The 17624-nt window shown below is 52.1% G+C and overlaps 2 protein-coding genes across 4 annotated transcripts; one reads left to right on the top strand and one right to left on the bottom strand.

The window, feature by feature from the left end:
* Positions 1–687: 687 nt before the first annotated feature.
* Positions 688–10798, top strand: atp2a1l (ATPase sarcoplasmic/endoplasmic reticulum Ca2+ transporting 1, like). 3 transcript variants are annotated; one of them, XM_086140952.1, is made up of 24 exons: positions 688–870; positions 1570–1587; positions 1761–1843; positions 2560–2664; positions 4062–4200; positions 4319–4399; positions 4605–4690; positions 4760–5057; positions 5144–5310; positions 5391–5479; positions 5560–5662; positions 5752–5883; positions 5965–6081; positions 6189–6407; positions 6487–6598; positions 6682–6905; positions 6989–7209; positions 7283–7485; positions 7563–7648; positions 7723–7856; positions 7940–8057; positions 8135–8252; positions 8482–8526; positions 10234–10798. In XM_086140952.1, the coding sequence occupies exons 1-23, from the start codon at positions 753–755 to the stop codon at positions 8484–8486; spliced, it is 2976 nt and encodes a 991-aa protein (XP_085997078.1). In that variant the 5' UTR covers positions 688–752; the 3' UTR covers positions 8487–8526; positions 10234–10798. The 3 variants fall into 3 exon arrangements, with proteins under 3 accessions (XP_085997078.1, XP_085997076.1, XP_085997077.1); XM_086140950.1 differs by lacking the exon at positions 8482–8526; XM_086140951.1 differs by lacking the exons at positions 8482–8526; positions 10234–10798 and having other exon boundaries at positions 8135–8260.
* On the bottom strand, positions 10799–16159 carry sult1st6 (sulfotransferase family 1, cytosolic sulfotransferase 6). The gene is made up of 7 exons (XM_086140958.1): positions 15654–16159; positions 15110–15238; positions 13497–13594; positions 13157–13283; positions 11383–11477; positions 11126–11306; positions 10799–11025 (listed from the first exon to the last, which is right to left on the bottom strand). The coding sequence occupies exons 1-7, from the start codon at positions 15997–15999 to the stop codon at positions 10913–10915; spliced, it is 1089 nt and encodes a 362-aa protein (XP_085997084.1). The 5' UTR covers positions 16000–16159; the 3' UTR covers positions 10799–10912.
* Between the last annotated feature and the right edge of the window lie 1465 nt (positions 16160–17624).

Here is a 17624-nt window from a genome sequence, read left to right as displayed (position 1 = left end):
TTTCTTCTTCCCTCTCACGATCGTTTTCACGTCTTGTCGTTCGCGGACGTTTTTTGGGTCCGGGCGGGGGGGGGGGGCAACTTGGCTTTGGGTTTTTTTATTTATTATCAAGAGCTTGATTGATTCTGCGTCCCGGCCCCCCCAAGGACCCCCCCCCCCCCCGGACCCCCCCCGAACCCCCCGCTTCCCCGGCCGAGCAGTTGAGCCGTCACTCAAGCCTCCGCCCTCCTCCCCTCGGCAACCATCTCCCGTCTCACTCTCTCACCTTCTCCCTTCGTCTTATTCCACTGACCATGCATGTTCCAAAAACAGATCTCATTTTCATCCACGGTGCGACCCCCGACCCCCCGCCTCCGCCCCCCCCATCCCCTGCACCGCTGCCCTCCTGCATTAGCTCCTTTCCAAATCCAAGCCCGTCCCCAGTTCCTGTCCAAGTCCAACCATCTCACCTCCCCATTGCTCTACCCCCCCCACCCCCCCACCCCCCCAACCCAACATGTCTCCAATGCTGGAATTTGTAGGCGGGTGTCAGCGGGGTGTCCGCCAATCCCGAGCCCTTGGGTGGTATAAAACCCTGAGCATGTATGGGCTTATTCGCTCTTTCTGTCAGACCAGCACTCCTGACTTGGAGGGTGCCGCACTTCTAGGTGAGGTTGGTGGACCAAAGGTAGACACTGCAGACACCAGCGCAGGCGTTCGGAGAGCGTGGATAGGCACCGACACACGGCCCGTCCGCTGTCTGTCCAGAGAGGATGGAGAACGCACACACCAAGAACCCGGCCGAGTGCCTGGCTTACTTCGGCGTGAACGAGACCACCGGTCTCACCCCAGACCAGTTCAAGAAGAACCTGGACAAGTATGGCCACAACGGTAAGAGCCGCGGCTGCGGAGGGAGGGGGGGGGGGGGCCCAGGGGCCGGAGGGGGGGGCCCAGGGGCCGGAGGGGGGGGGCAAGGGCCGAGGAAAGGGGGCGCTGGAAAGTAGCATCCCCACATGGTCGGTGAGGGTTTAAACCGTGGAGAGAAATTGGAGTTAGCATTGAAAGCGTGGCGGTCGCTGCAGGAGGGGCCCCCTGCCCCCCCACGGGCCCCTGCCCCCCCACGGGCCCCGGGCGTCCCCGTTCTGCACGGGGATGCTTTTGCAGAGAGGAGTCGCAACAGCTGGTAGAAATGCAGATACAGTGAGAAGCAGAGACTTTGAGGGCTTTGGGGGCTATTTAAAGACAGCCAGAGAAGATGGCTGGAGAGCGAGAGAGACAGGTGACGGCTCAAGAAGCTTCCTGGGTGAAACATGGCGAGGGGGGGGGGGCAGGACGCCGCGGGGGTTAATTTTAGGCCGGAGGGAGGAGGTCCTCGGACGCCGCCGCGATCGTCAATCGATCGTACCCTGATCGATTAGCGAACCAACGCAGAGGCGGGAGTTTTTCTTCTGAATAGAAGCATCCGGACGCTCATTTCAAATGTCCTACTGTCCATCAATCCTCCTAACCTGCCGTCCTTCTCCTTCTGTCCTTCTGTCCTTCTGTCCTTCTGTCCTTCTGTCCTTCTGTCCTTCTGTCCTTCCACTGCAGAGCTGCCTGCTGAGGAGGGTGAGTGTCCATCACATTGACCAAACATGCTCAGAAGGTCCACCGCACAGACCTTCAGGTGTTCCAGGATGAAGTCCCTGATTTAAAAAGCACGCACATTGTCCCAGAACACACACACACACACACACACACACACATCAGTTAAAACACCAGCTTTCCCCCCCCCCACCCAGGAAAGAGCATCTGGGAGCTGATCATCGAGCAGTTCGAGGACCTGCTCGTCAGGATCCTGCTGCTGGCCGCCTGCATCTCCTTCGTAAGTCACCCTGGAGTGTGTGTGAGTGTGTGTGCACGAATGTGTGTGTGTGTGTGTGTGTGATACTGGTGGAGGTGCAAGGAGCAACCAAATCCCCCCCCCCAGTGCAACCAACACACTGATCTTAAATCCATCACTCACACACACACTCACACACACACTCTCACACACACACACACACACACACACACACTCTGATCATGTTGTCAGGAAAAAGTTCACCCCCCCCCCAACCCCCCCCATCCATATATTTTTGAGGACGACAACTTGAGATGCGGATAGCGAGGGCGCGCAGGAGGCGTATTAATTCCCGTGCAGAGCTTCCACCCCAGCTGTCACGATGGCCTTAGAAGGCGAATATTGAGGAGCGGCGGAGAGACGAGGGGTCAGGAAAGTCTAGGGGGGCCGAGGAGGGGCGGGGGGTTATTTTAAGACGGGGAAACCGAATCCTTCGGGAAAGGTCACGACTGGAGGAAGGGAAGGAGGCCTTCCAAAGACGGGCGGCGGCGGTCGGGAGGAGCCACGGCTTATGGGACGCCGGGATCACATTAAAAACAATTATGCAATCAAATTATCACACACACACACACACACACACACACACACGCTGGGGAGCCGCTGATTGAGGGATGAGGTGAACCTGACAGATTCAGCTTCCAGAAGCTCAGAAGACCGGCTGTTCCCGGCTAACGTGCGCTGCCTCAACCGCTCCTCAGGTGCTGGCCTGGTTCGAGGAAGGCGAGGAAACCATCACCGCCTTCGTGGAGCCCTTCGTCATCCTCCTCATCCTCATCGCCAACGCCGTGGTGGGAGTGTGGCAGGTCAGTGACCCCCCCCCCCCCCTCGCCATCCCCTCGCCACGTTGAGCAACAAGACGGATCTGCTGCCATGATGTCAGAAGAGCACAGCTTCCAGTTACTGCCAAGTGTTTTTAGCCAGAGGTGTTGCTCAACTGGAACAGGATCACTTTTACTGCTTTGGGGCTGAAAATAGTTGTGTGTGTGTGTGTGTGTGTGTGTGTGTGTGTGTGTGTGTGTGTGTGTGTGTGTGTGTGTGTGTGTGTGTGTGTGTTTGTGCTGCTGCGACGGTGCCCGGCGGCTGCACAAACACACACATCAGGAGCAAAAACACACTTACATCACTATACAGACCATAATGATTATAGTAATATTTACTACCAAGTACCATAATAATAAATATAATTATCATAGATAATATCATCATCATAAATCATTATCATTATTATTATTATTATAATGATAGTAGCAATGATAATACAAATTAATATAATAATAATACTTATTATTGTTATTGTGATATTGATCATACTAATAATTGTGATATTACATGATATACATTATACTACTACTATAATACCTATAATTGCTAAAATAACAATACTAATATTGACATGTTTATATAGGTATATGTTATATTTATATTATACTACTAGCACCATAATAATAACTATAATTATTTTTATTGTTATCATGGTCATGATGATACTAATAATAAAAATAGAATTTAGTTTTACATGTTATAAATGTAATAAAACTTCAATATGCTGATTTTCATACATGCAAATATTTTATTTTCATTATACTCCTTTTACACTTTTAACTCTAATTACTAAAATAACAACAATAGTGACGATGACGATGATTCCGATATCATAATAACCCCATAATTAATAATCAAAAATATAATATGGACAAATAAAATCTCTTTCTGGTTCCCAGGTGACGAGTATCAACCTGAAATAAAAAGCTGTGTGAATTATTACCGCGTCCCGTCCGGGGGATGGATTTGATTTTGGAAAATAAATCATTAAAAGTACAAACATTTGAGGGAAATGGACTTCTCCGGGTTTGGAATAGAAACACGCACGATAAAAAAAACAACACGTGTGAGTTTAGACGCACTTTAAATGCAGCGCAGCGCACGGAAATACCGCCATTTAAACTGCGCTTTGTGAGCTGCACGCCGAGCTGCACTCGATGCTTTACTTGCACCTCCAACACCTTTCGGATTTATAATAACGGCCTGTTTATTGCCAAAACAAATCCAAACACACTGTGGAAAGCAAAGAATTCCATTGTACGGGAAACACGTTTCCACACTTTACATATGACAAGAAACTCTGTGAACCTTCAATCTTGAATCTTTTGATGATCCCCTTTACAATGACTGTTTTCTGTGTGTGTGTGTGTGTGTCCAGGAGCGTAACGCTGAAGATGCCATCGAGGCCCTCAAGGAGTACGAGCCCGAGATGGGCAAAGTCTACCGTTCTGACAGAAAGAGTGTGCAGAGGATCAAGGCCAGAGAAATCGTCCCTGGAGACATTGTGGAGGTTTCCGGTGAGCCTTTCCTGCTCCATCGCTGTTCCACCAGTGAAACCAAAATGTGAGCCGTGAAGGGCGGCGTATCAAAGGTGAACTGTGACGGATAACGACTTTTTATTTTTTTGCCCCGCAGTTGGTGACAAAGTCCCCGCTGACATCAGAATCGTCTCCATCAAGTCCACCACCCTGCGTGTGGACCAGTCCATCCTCACCGGTGAGCTTCTCATCCGTCCCTCGCTGGCGGATGTCGTCCGTTTACGCCGAGACGGACCGAGGAAGTCCGCGCTCTTTTGGGCGTGAGATCGTATTAATCGTAATAATAAGTACGCGGAGATTATTCGGCGAGACCGGGAGTCGCGTGGAACCGATGCGGTTCGTCGGACTTGAAGGTGACCGGTTGTCCTGGTCTTCTCCTCCAGGCGAGTCCGTCAGTGTGATCAAGCACACTGAGTCCGTTCCCGACCCCAGGGCCGTCAACCAGGACAAGAAGAACATGCTTTTCTCTGTAGGTGTCGTCTCGCTCGGGTTTCCCCGCCTTCGCTCTCGCGTCTCCTCACCTTTCTCTCGACTCCAGGGCACCAACATCGCCGCCGGTAAGGCCATCGGCGTCGCCGTAGCCACCGGAGTCTCCACCGAGATCGGCAAGATCCGTGACCAGATGGCCGCCACCGAGCAGGAAAAGACTCCTCTGCAGGCCAAGCTGGACGAGTTCGGCGAGCAGCTGTCCAAGGTCATCTCCCTGATCTGCGTGGCCGTGTGGGCCATCAACATCGGCCACTTCAACGACCCCGTCCACGGCGGCTCGTGGATCCGCGGCGCCGTCTACTACTTCAAGATCGCCGTGGCTCTGGCCGTGGCCGCCATCCCCGAGGGTGAGAGGAACCCGCCGTCGGGTTCTCGACCCGCCGGGATCCCCGACCGCCTTCTCACGCTCGGTGTTCCGCCCGATGTCCGTCAGGTCTTCCCGCCGTCATCACCACCTGTCTGGCTCTGGGAACCCGCCGTATGGCCAAGAAGAACGCCATCGTCAGAAGCCTTCCTTCCGTGGAGACCTTGGGCTGCACCTCCGTCATCTGCTCCGACAAGACCGGCACCCTCACCACCAACCAGATGTGTGTCACCAAGGTGAGAGCGTCTCGCGGCGCCGATCCGGTCGCACCGGGGTCGTCGGGGGGCGTCGCCTCACGTCCGAACTTCCTCCGCAGATGTTCATCATCAAGGACGCTAGCGAGGACCACGTCGTCCTCGACGCCTTCGACATCTCCGGCTCCAAGTACACCCCCGAGGGCGAGGTGTAAGTTCTCCGCCGCGTCACCCGACGTCGCCCGTTCGGTCCGGATCCGTGAATTCATCCTTGGCGTCTTTGCGTCGTAGCTCCCAGGGAGGTTCCAAGACCAACTGCAGTGTATACGACGGCTTGGTGGAGCTGGCAACCATCTGCGCCCTGTGCAACGACTCCTCTCTGGACTACAACGAGGTGACGCTCACATTCCGCCCGGGCGTCACGACCTTGACGATCTGTCGTAAATCTCACCGGCTGCGTCCGCCGTTGTGTGCTCCCCCCAGGCCAAGAAGATCTATGAGAAGGTCGGCGAGGCCACCGAGACCGCCCTGTCCTGCCTGGTCGAGAAGATGAACGTGTTCAACAGCAACGTGAAGAACCTGTCCAGGATCGAGAGGGCCAACGCCTGCTGCTCCGTAAGCCTCCTCCTCCCGGAGCTTCTCGGACCCACGGGGTGTTCGAACGCCGTTCACGGTGGGGTTTCGTCTGCCGAGCAGGTCATCAAGCAGCTCATGAAGAAGAACTTCACCCTGGAGTTCTCCCGTGACAGGAAGTCCATGTCCGTGTACTGCACTCCCACCAAAGGCGATGGCGGAGCCAAGATGTTCGTGAAGGTCAGCCGCCGCCCGTGTCTCCGTCGCCGTCGTCCATCGATGAAACCCGGCGTCCGCCTCTCCTCACCACACGCCGACGAAACCTTCTCCCTTCGGTTGTCCTCCAGGGCGCCCCGGAGGGTGTGATTGACAGGTGCGCGTACGTGCGCGTGGGCACCAGCCGCTTCCCCCTGACCAACGCCATCAAGGAGAAGATCATGGCCGTGATCAAGGAGTGGGGAACCGGCCGCGACACCCTGCGTTGCCTGGCTTTGGCCACCCGTGACAGCCCTCTGAAGCCGGAGGAGATGAACCTGGAGGACTCCACCAAGTTTGCCGATTATGAGGTCAGAGCAGCTCCGAGGAGCTTCTCGCTACCGTTTGGGTGCGAGATGCTCACGAGTTCATCTTGGGTTCTCCTCCCAGACCGACCTGACCTTCGTGGGCTGCGTGGGCATGCTGGATCCTCCCCGCAAGGAGGTCACCAGCTCCATTGAGCTGTGCAGAGCCGCCGGAATCCGCGTCATCATGATCACCGGTGAGTCCCGTTCTTCGTCCGGGGAGGACCTTCGAAACCGCTCCCCGCTTCCGCTCCCGGACCGTCCGACCTTCTCGTTTCAGGCGACAACAAGGGAACCGCTATCGCCATCTGCCGCCGTATCGGCATCTTCTCCGAGGACGAAGACGTGTCCAGCAAGGCCTACACCGGCCGCGAGTTCGACGACCTGCCCAGCGACGAGCAGTCCGAGGCCGTGCGCAGAGCTTGCTGCTTCGCCCGCGTGGAGCCGTCCCACAAGTCCAAGATCGTGGAGTTCCTGCAGGGTTACGATGACATCACTGCCATGGTAAGACCTCGGACGCGGCTCGGCGGAACCCGGACGTTTGCAAGATCCTCCCCGTCGATCGCCTTCCTCCGCTTCCGCCCCAGACCGGCGACGGCGTGAATGATGCCCCAGCCCTGAAGAAGGCCGAGATCGGCATCGCTATGGGCTCTGGCACTGCCGTTGCCAAGTCTGCCTCTGAGATGGTCCTGGCCGACGACAACTTCTCATCCATCGTGGCTGCCGTGGAGGAGGGTAGAGCCATCTACAACAACATGAAGCAGTTCATCCGCTACCTCATCTCCTCCAACGTGGGCGAGGTGGTCTGGTGAGTGTCCGCCGAACCTCCGGAGGACGCGGACGCGAACCCTCTCTGACCGACGCCCAACTCTCGTCCTCAGCATCTTCTTGACCGCCGCCCTGGGTCTGCCCGAGGCTCTGATCCCCGTGCAGCTGCTGTGGGTCAACCTGGTGACTGACGGTCTTCCCGCCACCGCCTTGGGCTTCAACCCCCCTGATCTGGACATCATGGGCAAGCCTCCTCGTTCCCCCAAGGAGCCCCTGATCTCCGGCTGGCTGTTCTTCAGATACATGGCCATCGGCGGTACGTACGTCGGGTTTTTTTCGTCCTTCGACGTCCCTCGGCCTCTCCAAACACTCGCCCCGATCTGTCCCCGACAGGCTACGTCGGCGCCGCTACCGTCGGCGGCGCCGCCTGGTGGTTCCTGTACGACCCCACCGGCCCCGGTGTCACCTACCACCAGCTGGTAAGACCTTCGGCCACGACGTTCTCTTTGAGGGGAAAAATCCCCCCCGACCGACCCTCCGCTCGTCCCCGCAGTCCCACTTCATGCAGTGCCACGACGAGAACGAGGACTTCACCAACATCGAGTGCGAGATCTTTGAGGCTTCTCCCCCCATGACCATGGCCCTGTCCGTCCTGGTCACCATCGAGATGTGCAACGCCCTCAACAGGTACGCCGTCGGACGCGGTGACGTCCTCCCGCGATCTGCCAGCGTGGAAGACGCTCAAGACCTTCTCCGTTGTTTTCCACCAGCTTGTCTGAGAACCAGTCTCTGGTCCGCATGCCCCCGTGGAGCAACTTCTGGCTGCTCGCCGCCATGACCCTCTCCATGTCGCTGCATTTCATGATCATCTATGTCGACCCCCTGCCCGTAAGACGCCGGCCGCATCCGTAAACCGAAGTCCGCTTCGCCGAACCCCTTTTGACGACGCTCTCCCCGCTTTGCAGATGATCTTCAAGTTGACCCATCTGACCGTGGAGCAGTGGCTCATGGTCCTGAAGCTCTCATTGCCCGTCATCGGCATTGACGAGGTGTTGAAGTTTGTCGCCCGCAACTACGTCGAGAGTGAGTAGCCTCGCCTTTCTAACGCCAGAGTCATTTTTACCCCACCTGACATTTAACTTTGACCTTCCCTTCTGGTGTAATCTCATTAATGATGTCACATTTTAATATTTATAATCCATGATCATTTTGTGCGGTAATCTCATGACATCATCCCGTTGACCAGCTCCCCCTTCATGAAGCTCCTCCTCCCCTTTCATTAACTCACGTAACCCTTCTTATTGATTTCCAGTCTAATTCAGTCCACCCGCCACCTTTAGCCTGTAACTAAATGGAGGTAAAAAACCATGGCGTGTGTTCGCCCTCCGTGTGCACGTCTGCCTCACCCTGTCCGTGCACGTTTGTCCGGTCCTGCGGTGTGTGTGTGTGCGTGTGTGCGTGTGGACACACACACCGACCCATCCGTTCTGCATCGTGCGGTCTTTAACACACCGTCCCGTGAGCATAAGGCATATTTTGATCTCTCTGCCAAAATACTTGGTTGTTTCATGATAAAGGGTCGATGACAAAACAACAACAAAATCACGCACAAAGGAGGTCTGGATTTGGAGTCACACTCCAAACAAAAGTGGAAAAACACACAACAAGCTGATCCGACATCCTTAAAACAAGTCCAAATCAATCCGTGTCGCTTCCCAAGTGGACTTTTTGATTTCACACAAGTGCGATTACATCACGTTGTCGTATTTTAGTCAAGGAAAACACCCGGTTGACGGTAAAACGTCCGTTTACTAATCGATAGCTGTTGTAGCCACGCCTCTCAAGCTTCTCAAGCCTGGAGTACAACGAACTGCTCCTGCAGAATTTCAGGGGAAAAGAAAAACAGACTTCCTTGCACCTCAAGTCGCACCCACAAAATTCCCAGCGACCACAAAATACACAGAAAACAAACAGCAACTTAAACCCCCACATTCGGGACTCAATATACAACAGGTAGGGCTTTATTAACAAGTTGCACCTAAACAATATGACAATATATCAGCAGTTCATACAGTAGAAAACATCATTATTATTATTATTACTTGTAGTGTTTGGGCCCTGGGCCACCACAACATCAACTTCCTCCATCTAACCTCCTCTCTGCATCCTCCTCTCTCACACCAACTGCATTATTATTATTATTATTATTATTATTTTGGTTGTTGTTAGAAGTAGTAGTAGTAGTAGTAGTAGTAGTAGTAGTGATAGTAGTAGTAGTGGTATCGTGGCTCTCGTGATCTTCTTGTGGTGGCAGCTGGACTTGAGGACGTCTGAACCCTCATCTGAGAGACTTCTCCACTTCCACAAATCTGTGGGGAGTTTCCCAGTAGACCTGCCGGAGGTTTGGGCGGGTCCGGGTTACGGTGACTTGTTGTGTAAATCATTCACAGGAAAAGCCACCGTGTCAATAATTGACGTAACAAACCGCCGTAACCTAGACCCGGTCGAAAGCCGAAGATTTCGACAAGAATCGAGCGTGACCCGGATGACCGAGAAGCTCCACGGACGTTGTCCGTCTTCATCTCCTGCATCCTCCTCTCTCACACCGACCGCATTCATATCATTATTATGATTATGAAAGTTTGCATTCGGAATCATTTAACGGACTCTTTTCGATTTGGTATGTTGCGACGTCGGAGCCGCGCTCGGTGGTCTCCACTGGAGATCTCCATTCCAACACAGGCCTTGTGGTTGGTCACGTTCATCCCGGACCTTCGTGTCGATCCGAAGCCGGTCCGAAGGGGAGTGCATGTTTTTTGCGGCACCGTGGAGGTTGACGATGCGTATCGATCAACGGGACGTCGGTATAAAAACCCGCTCTTTAGCAAAAGGCGGCCGACGTTCTTTACAGAATCTGTATTTTCTGGTTTCCGGCACAAATACGACAAACGGCGTCTTCGCTGCCGTGCTTTTGCTTGTTTGAGAATTCAGCTTTCTGCTCTCGCCTGATTTCCCCGTGACCTCCGACTGACCCCCCCCCTTCTTTTGTGTCTCTCTTTGCCAGGTACAGAAGCTAAATAGAGATGTAGAAGATCTTAAGGGTTGGATAGAAAGAAGAGGACAAGATAGAGAGGAAGATCATAACAAAACAGGGAGTTTAGTGAGCCAACCAGTAGAAGAGAGAGGAGAAAACAGAAAAATGAATAAAAAAAAAAAACAATAAAACTGTTAAAAAACTGATATAAAAATAGCCTCTATATAAGGAATCCCTGTCAGTAAAACAGTCAAATATTTAAGATTTTATTCTAAGAAATAAAGTATGTATTAAAAGTGATTTTTTTTTTTTCTTTTTGTTAAACTTGGATATTCTCAGCCGTTGTGTTTCCGTGTCCTCTGTCCGCTTTCACAAGATTGACTTTCCAGCTAGCTACTGTTACTCTAGTGTGTGTCGCCGGCGTTGGCGTCGCAGCCTGGCGCCGCCGCGCCGCAACGGGCAGGAAAAAGAGCCGCGCGGTCTCTGGCGGAGGTCTCGTCACATCTAACGGGCACGTCCACTCAGTCACAACACTTTTGGTCTTATATATTGTTTACGTGGAAAAGATGAAATAAAGCGACGATTACAAAACTCATGCACTTGCATTGTCGAGCACATCTTTATTGAGGCGCGACGGCACGCCGTTTGGATACGCGGAGGTTTTTGGTTTGGTCGTCCGTCTTTGGTTCGGGCAGCGAGGGTTCGGCGGTCAGATGACGGCCCTGAAGGGGATGCGCGCACGCTTCATCCGCCGCTCGTAGTCTTCGTCGAACATCTTGGACTGCTCGGGCGTGAAGTGGTTTTGCCAGTCGCCCACCTCGCCTGTGCACGGAGCGGGCGGACGGGAAGGCGAAAGTTCAAATCCGTGAAACGGCCGAGCGCGATATAGAGAAGCGGTCGGATGCGCGAAGCTACGGGTCACCTTTTCTCATGAAGGGCGAGATGGACTGGTCGAAAACGGGCGCCGGGATGCAGGAGTAGTTGGCCATGGGGTTCTCCTTCATGCTCTTGAAGGAGGTGAGCTCCACGATGCGGTCGACCACCTCGTCGGAGAGCGACAGCTCCAGGTACCTCATGATGCGCTCCACCTCCCGCCGGGGATTCTGGGGACGCACGACACGGCCGAGATCTAACGGGGCTAACGCCGCTAAAGGTCTGAAGGTCACGCCGGCCCTTTACCTCCTTCATGTCTTCATAGAAGAGATAAAGGATGTTCTTCTTCTCCCTCTCCTCCCAGTATCCTTTCACGTGGTCGTACCAGGAGCCCCAGGCCACTGGAGAAACACCCACACCATGAGCTTCACACACACACACTGAGGAAATGTTATTGTTATTAGCGTTAGCTCCTGACAAATGAGCGTCCGTCTGCGCTCCGCTTTTAGCTCCGGGGATCTCCTCAGCGCCACGGAGCAGCTGGCCGCGGCGGACCGGCGCCGCGGCCGTCCGACCGCAACCAAAACGATGACCTCAGAGACGATAACAAAGCAAAGAGCAGCGTCCGGGGAACGGCGGGGTCGGGTGACGGCGCCCTCGACGAGCCGGTTACATCATCCATTCAGAAAAAATAAGATTCTTAGTTCACGCGTGGACCTTCGGGACCAACACGGGGATTCTTTAGAGCGGGGGTGTCAAACGTACGGCCCGCGGGCCGGTACCGGCACGCCAGGGGGTCCGATCCGGCTCATTGAATTAATCTGCAATTTGAAAAATTATGAAATAAAAATGCAGTTTCTATATTGTCTATATTGTCAGCAACACGGCACAACGTTGTGTGACTCACAACTTACAGCAGATGGCAGCGATGCGGTTTCCGGTTCTGGAAATAGTAGCATTTTGTCTTATTGTTAGAATTTAGCTCCTTTTCTGTCGGCCATCGGTAAGATGGTGTTGTCAAAAAATAGAAAAGTGGTTGTGGAGTTTAGGGTTTTGTAAGAAAAACAGACCACTTCTTATTTGTTTGTTGAGGTTGATAAGAAACCCGTAAGCTCGGTGTTGATGCAGCAAGTTTGGGGGCCACCATGAAGAAACTGCATGGAGAACTGAGAAGACACAACCCCGGCTTGGTGTTGTTGACATTGCACTTGCTTTTCTTCCTGAATCTCAGTTTCTTTGTCATGTAATTTTTGAAGGAACGGTTCATGACATAAGATACAAATGTAATGGGTTCCTGAAGTGGGTTCATGTGTTGATTTTTTTTCGTATCTTGAATCAATTTTCCCCCCAGTTAAAATAACAGAAAACAAATACCCCCCCCCCCAAAAAAAAGTCACAAAATAAGAATATGAATATAGGAGAAACCCTGAAAAAGAAGGATATTAATAATGTAAGGGACATCAAAAAGTAAAATCATAGTTATTGCAAACTGTTAGCATTGAGTGCTAACGAGGCTACGAACACACACACCGAGCCAATACACTTAAAATGAACTTATTATTACTATCAAATTAAAAACAACTTTACAATAAACTTATGATGATTATCCAATTCAAATGAACTTACATTTTACTTTGGAACTTCAGTTTTCTTCACTAGTTTTTCTTTTTATATTCATTTTCCTGGGAATCACTGTGGCGAGATAGCACTCTTTTCTTAATGTAAAATTTGATAAACATCTAATTGTCTCTCTATTTATATTTATAGTCATATTTATTAACACTATAAGTGTTACGCTGCTGTGACAAAAGAATTTCCCCGATGGGGATCAATAAAGTTTATCTTATTTTTCTTAAAGAATTGATCCAATGAAGTTTGCTTTTTAAAACAATTTAAGCATCCATGTGTTATTGAAGGGCTAATACGAACTTCTTCTGGGCGTTTCGCTCGATGAAATCACCCAAATTCCCAACATTTCAAGGATCCATTTCAAGGATTAAATTTGGATCAACGCAAGGATTAAATCTTCATCGTCTTGGTTGATCTCGACGCCACAAGAAGGGATGGAGAAGTTACTTACGCTCTCCTTGCATGAACTTGTGGACGTATCCGTCCCAGGGCCCCGGCTCCGGCTGCGTCAGGTTCATGCTGTCGAAGAAGAAGTAGCTCACCAGGTTGTCCTTGGCGTTGCGAGCCACGTAGATGGCCTTCAGACACCGCCGGGACCGACAGAAGAAACCAAACAGAGATGGTCGGATGATCGGTCGGCGTTTGCAATCCAACTTCTCCTTCTCGGATGCTTCATTTTGGGTTTTCAAACCTTGCTAATCTTGTAGGACGCTCAGATACCTTCAGGCTAAATCTAAACTCTGTTTGTGGACCATGCAAACTGAGACTGGCTGAGATCTTCTTGATCTTACTTTGCACTTGTTTTCCCAAAACCCCAGAGGAACCAGCTGAAAGGGGAGATGTGTCTTGATGATTCTTGGAGGGTCCATTTTCTTCAGAAGATCGAGACCTGCGATGGAGATCGAGAAAAGAAAGCGGGTGTGAGTCAGAGTCCTTCAGTGTAATCTCATCTTCTCTGCTGTGACATTCATCTCACTCCACATTGAGGGTCTCCTTCTTCTTCTCATCCTTTCTGCTGCTCCGTCTAGGGGTCACCACAGCAGAACATCCGTCCACGTCCAAACCATCTCAGCGTGACTTTATCTCCAGAACATCTCGCATCCCTCTGATGGACTCCTTCCTGATCCTCTCCACCCTCCTCACTCCCACAGAGGAACGTCCACATCTCCTTCTTTGCTGCCTCCAGCTCTTCCTCCTGTCTTCTCCTCAGTGTCTCCACCTCTCACCTCCATCTTCTCCACCTTTCTTTCCTCCTGGCTGACACTCTTTTAACACCGCAGACACGTTTCTGTTCTCACACGTTTCTCCAGCTCTTCTCCAGCTTCTCTGGACTGCTGACCTTCAGCACTTCAACCCCTCCACCTTCTTCATCTCCGCTCCCTGTAGCCTCACCGTTCCTCTTGGGTTCCTCTTGGGTTCCTCTCATCCACACACGTGTTTTCTGTCCACCGCGGCGAACCTTCATGCCTCTCCCCACCAGGTCGTACCTCCACCTCTCTAGATGTTCCTCCACCTTCTCCCTGCTCTCACCACATATCACAGTGTCAACTGCAAACATCTCGTCCAGATAGGTGAGTAAAATGTATCCATTTAAATCCAGGAAGTCTCCAGCAGTCCGTGTCCTTTGGTCCAGGGTGCTGAGGTGGAGCCCACGAGGACCTCCGCCGGGACTCAAAGGTCACCGTTGGAGTAATGATTGCCAGATGTTTGTGGTGTAACCTCCCATCACTGTGTCAACAGAACAGTGTTGCTACGGCGACAAGAAACCAGCCTTTGTTTCACGGCTTCCCGCCGGCGTCCGCTGAATAATTGAACGTTCCACGCTCTGCGTCTGAGCGCCGCGGTGGAAAACCCATCCTGGAGATGAAAGACCACCGTGAGGTGTTCTCAGGATGGAAGCTCAGGTGGGGTCGCCTCAAACCAGCCCTTCATCTGACCTACAACCCCCCCCTGCTGAGGGAACAGCTAAGTCATCTGGAATGCGGAGAAGATGTCCAGATACCATCAGACCTTCCTCCCTGCAGCGGGACGTTCTGCTGCTTCTGTGGGAAATGTTTGTAGGTCACTCGCCTTCTGAGCCTGCTTAAGACGGAGGAAATCAGCAGTTTGATAACATTCTTCCAGGAATTGGACCAGGGGAGTGGAGGGGGACCTCTCCTGAAGGAACAACAGGAAGTGTGAGGGATCTGCAGACACGGTTCAGAGAACGCTGAAGATAGAAACGTGCCGTTGCGGTGGAGATGCACGGCAGAGATGTTTGCTCGATCTTCTGTCGAAGGGTTGCCTCTTGTTCTGCTCCTTCTACAACTTAAAGGTCCTTCTCGGATCGGATAAGCTGGAGTTACAGTGTGAATGAAGAGGAGCTGATGCTGAAGGACAATATGCAAACATGGATTTAACACACCTGACGGGATGGGCGGCGGGGAGAAGATCTCCAGGAAAGGACTCCGGACCGGCGTGGGGGCTCGTCTGCAGACCTCAGCGTCGCCGTTGTGGAGGAGAAGATCAACTATCTCCTGAGTCCAAGTTGTCCCTGACAACAGCGAAAAAAAAAAACACATTCAGCTCAGAGGTCGGTGGAGATTCTCCAGGTCCTGGTGAGACCACGTCAGGTCTTAAGGAGGTTCTCCGGTTCTCGACGGAGCAGATCGGAACCGAAGAGGATGACAGGAGGAACGTCCTCAAGGAGAGAAACCAAGTCCAGGTGCCTCCATAAGATCTCACGAGGACAAAAAGCGAGAGAAGCCTTCCGGTTCCTACAGCAGACTCAGCTTCACGCTAGATTCCTCCTTCCAGCATGGGAAGTTCTCTCCACACGGGAAGGAGAACAACATCGCTCTTCTCTGAGGCAGGGTTTGTGAATCCTGCCTGTTCCGTGCAGCAGGACATCCATAATTCAGACCCGCTTCATGCAGGACCATGGCGTCCTCCTCCAGATGCCCACCTACCTGCTTTGGGGTAGGTGGCGATGAGGATGTCCGAGGGGTCCGGCCGGAAAGCCCAGACGGCGTCGAAGTTTTCGGCGATGCAGCTCATGAGGGGGATCCCCCGGACCGGGATCAGGGGGAAGCGGGTGAAGGAGTGGAAAGCCTTCTCGATGGCCTCCTTGTAGGACATATCAACTTCCCCTGACATGTTGAAAAGTTCCCGGCGGAGACCCGGAGGCAGGAAAGCCCAGACTCCTCCTGCCGCCGCCGGCCGCCCTGCCCTCGGACCGGCTCGGCAGCTCCGCTCCTCCTCCTCCTTTGCCTCCTCCCCACTCCGCTGCTCTGCAAGCAACCAGCCGTCAATCATCTCCCTTTCTTCTCCTCCTCCGCTCCAAAGTCCAACGCTCCTGGTCTCCTAATCTAACCCGGACCTCCTGTTCAGGTCACTCCCGGCTTCTCCGACATGGTCTTTATCTTCCTGTCCGTCTGCCTGCCTGCAGCAAGGCCTCCGACCGGGACTCACACACTCACACACACACACACACACACACACACACACACACACACACACACACACACACACAAAAAGGGCCTTTACGTAACTTTCCCAGTTATGTAGGGAAGTCACTTTTTGCCCACATGCTGCCCCACAACCTCGCCTGAAATATGAGAGGAGAAGGGAGGGCTCTCAGAAAGCTCCCCCCACTCCACTCACACACACACACACACACACACACACACACACACACACACACACACCGTGGGATGATAATGTGAATATTCTGTTCTTCTATGTCAGTATTGTTCTGTCAAACTGTTTGTGGTAGATCATTCCAGTTCCTCCACGCAGATGTTTGGCCCTCGGCAGGTCCTGGTCAAGAAACCAAACGGGGGGTTCAGACCGAGCTCCAGTTGGTCCGTCTACGGCCCCCGTGGAGGGTTTAGTCCCGGTGTTAGGAATGTGGACCGGAGGCGGCGGGGGGGGGGAGACAGGCAGGAAGGAAAGACGGTTCATGTTCCTGAAAGTTACTGTTTGATTTCACAACTTCTGAGGGAGCCGGCGGTTATTTTTATCACCCAGGGGAGGCAGTGTCAATAAAAACAAAAGCTGGAGCCGGTAATCGGGACTCGGTTATGGTGCACATCCAGAGCAATGAGCGCGCCACTTGTCCGCTGCATCCATATTCACAGGGATGTCATTGTTCCCGTGGTGTGTGTTCTGTTCTGTAATTCCACGTCATGATGATTCTCGCACTAATGCGGGGATTGTTGTCTGAGGTGACTGCAGAAGCCTTTCTGGCTGGCGTCTACATGCGAGCACTGCACACACACACACACACACACAAACAATGGACAATTTGGACAATAAAGATGACTTTGAGTAACTTTGAATGAACTGGAATTTCTGAAAGTTGTTGGGCAACATCCTCTCAGAGGGTAGCGAGGCCTCGTCACACGTCCTTTACATTTTGAAACAACTGGGGAAGAAAATACAACACTGAAGGATCTTAACCTTTGGACGCAGGTAAAAGATGACCATGAAACAAAAGCTGAGTTTCCTTTTATTGCTCATTTAACCAGAACTTTAAAACACGTTATAAGTGAGCAGATGCGCCCCTGAGGATACTTTAATACAGGTAATATACTTTAATACAGGTTAGGTTCTGGTGTCTCAATCATGATAAAGATGTACAAGTCACAAGTTATCCCGATGATAACGCTGTGTGTAGAACACTGCGGTTCCATCCCGTTCCCCTTTTTTTGCTTTTAGGCTTATCATTATTTTATGATGAAGGATGCCGGGTGCCGCCTTCTCCTAACTAATTTAAGAGAAACATTTTAAGTCACATTGCATCATACAAGTAAATGTGCTTCCTCGCCAGTGTGTCACTTCATTGTGATAAAATGTCCTACTAAAGTCAGGAGTAGCTTGAAGGATTTGGGTCAAACTCTCACAGCACCACAACACTTTAAGAAAACTGATAATAAGTG

Source organism: Fistularia commersonii, chromosome 33 (assembly GCF_037954325.1).
Source record: "Fistularia commersonii isolate RoL2024-O1a breed Wild chromosome 33, RoL_Fcom_v1.0, whole genome shotgun sequence".
Lineage (NCBI taxonomy): Eukaryota > Metazoa > Chordata > Actinopteri > Syngnathiformes > Fistulariidae > Fistularia > Fistularia commersonii.
This window is presented reverse-complemented; position numbering and strand designations above follow the sequence as displayed.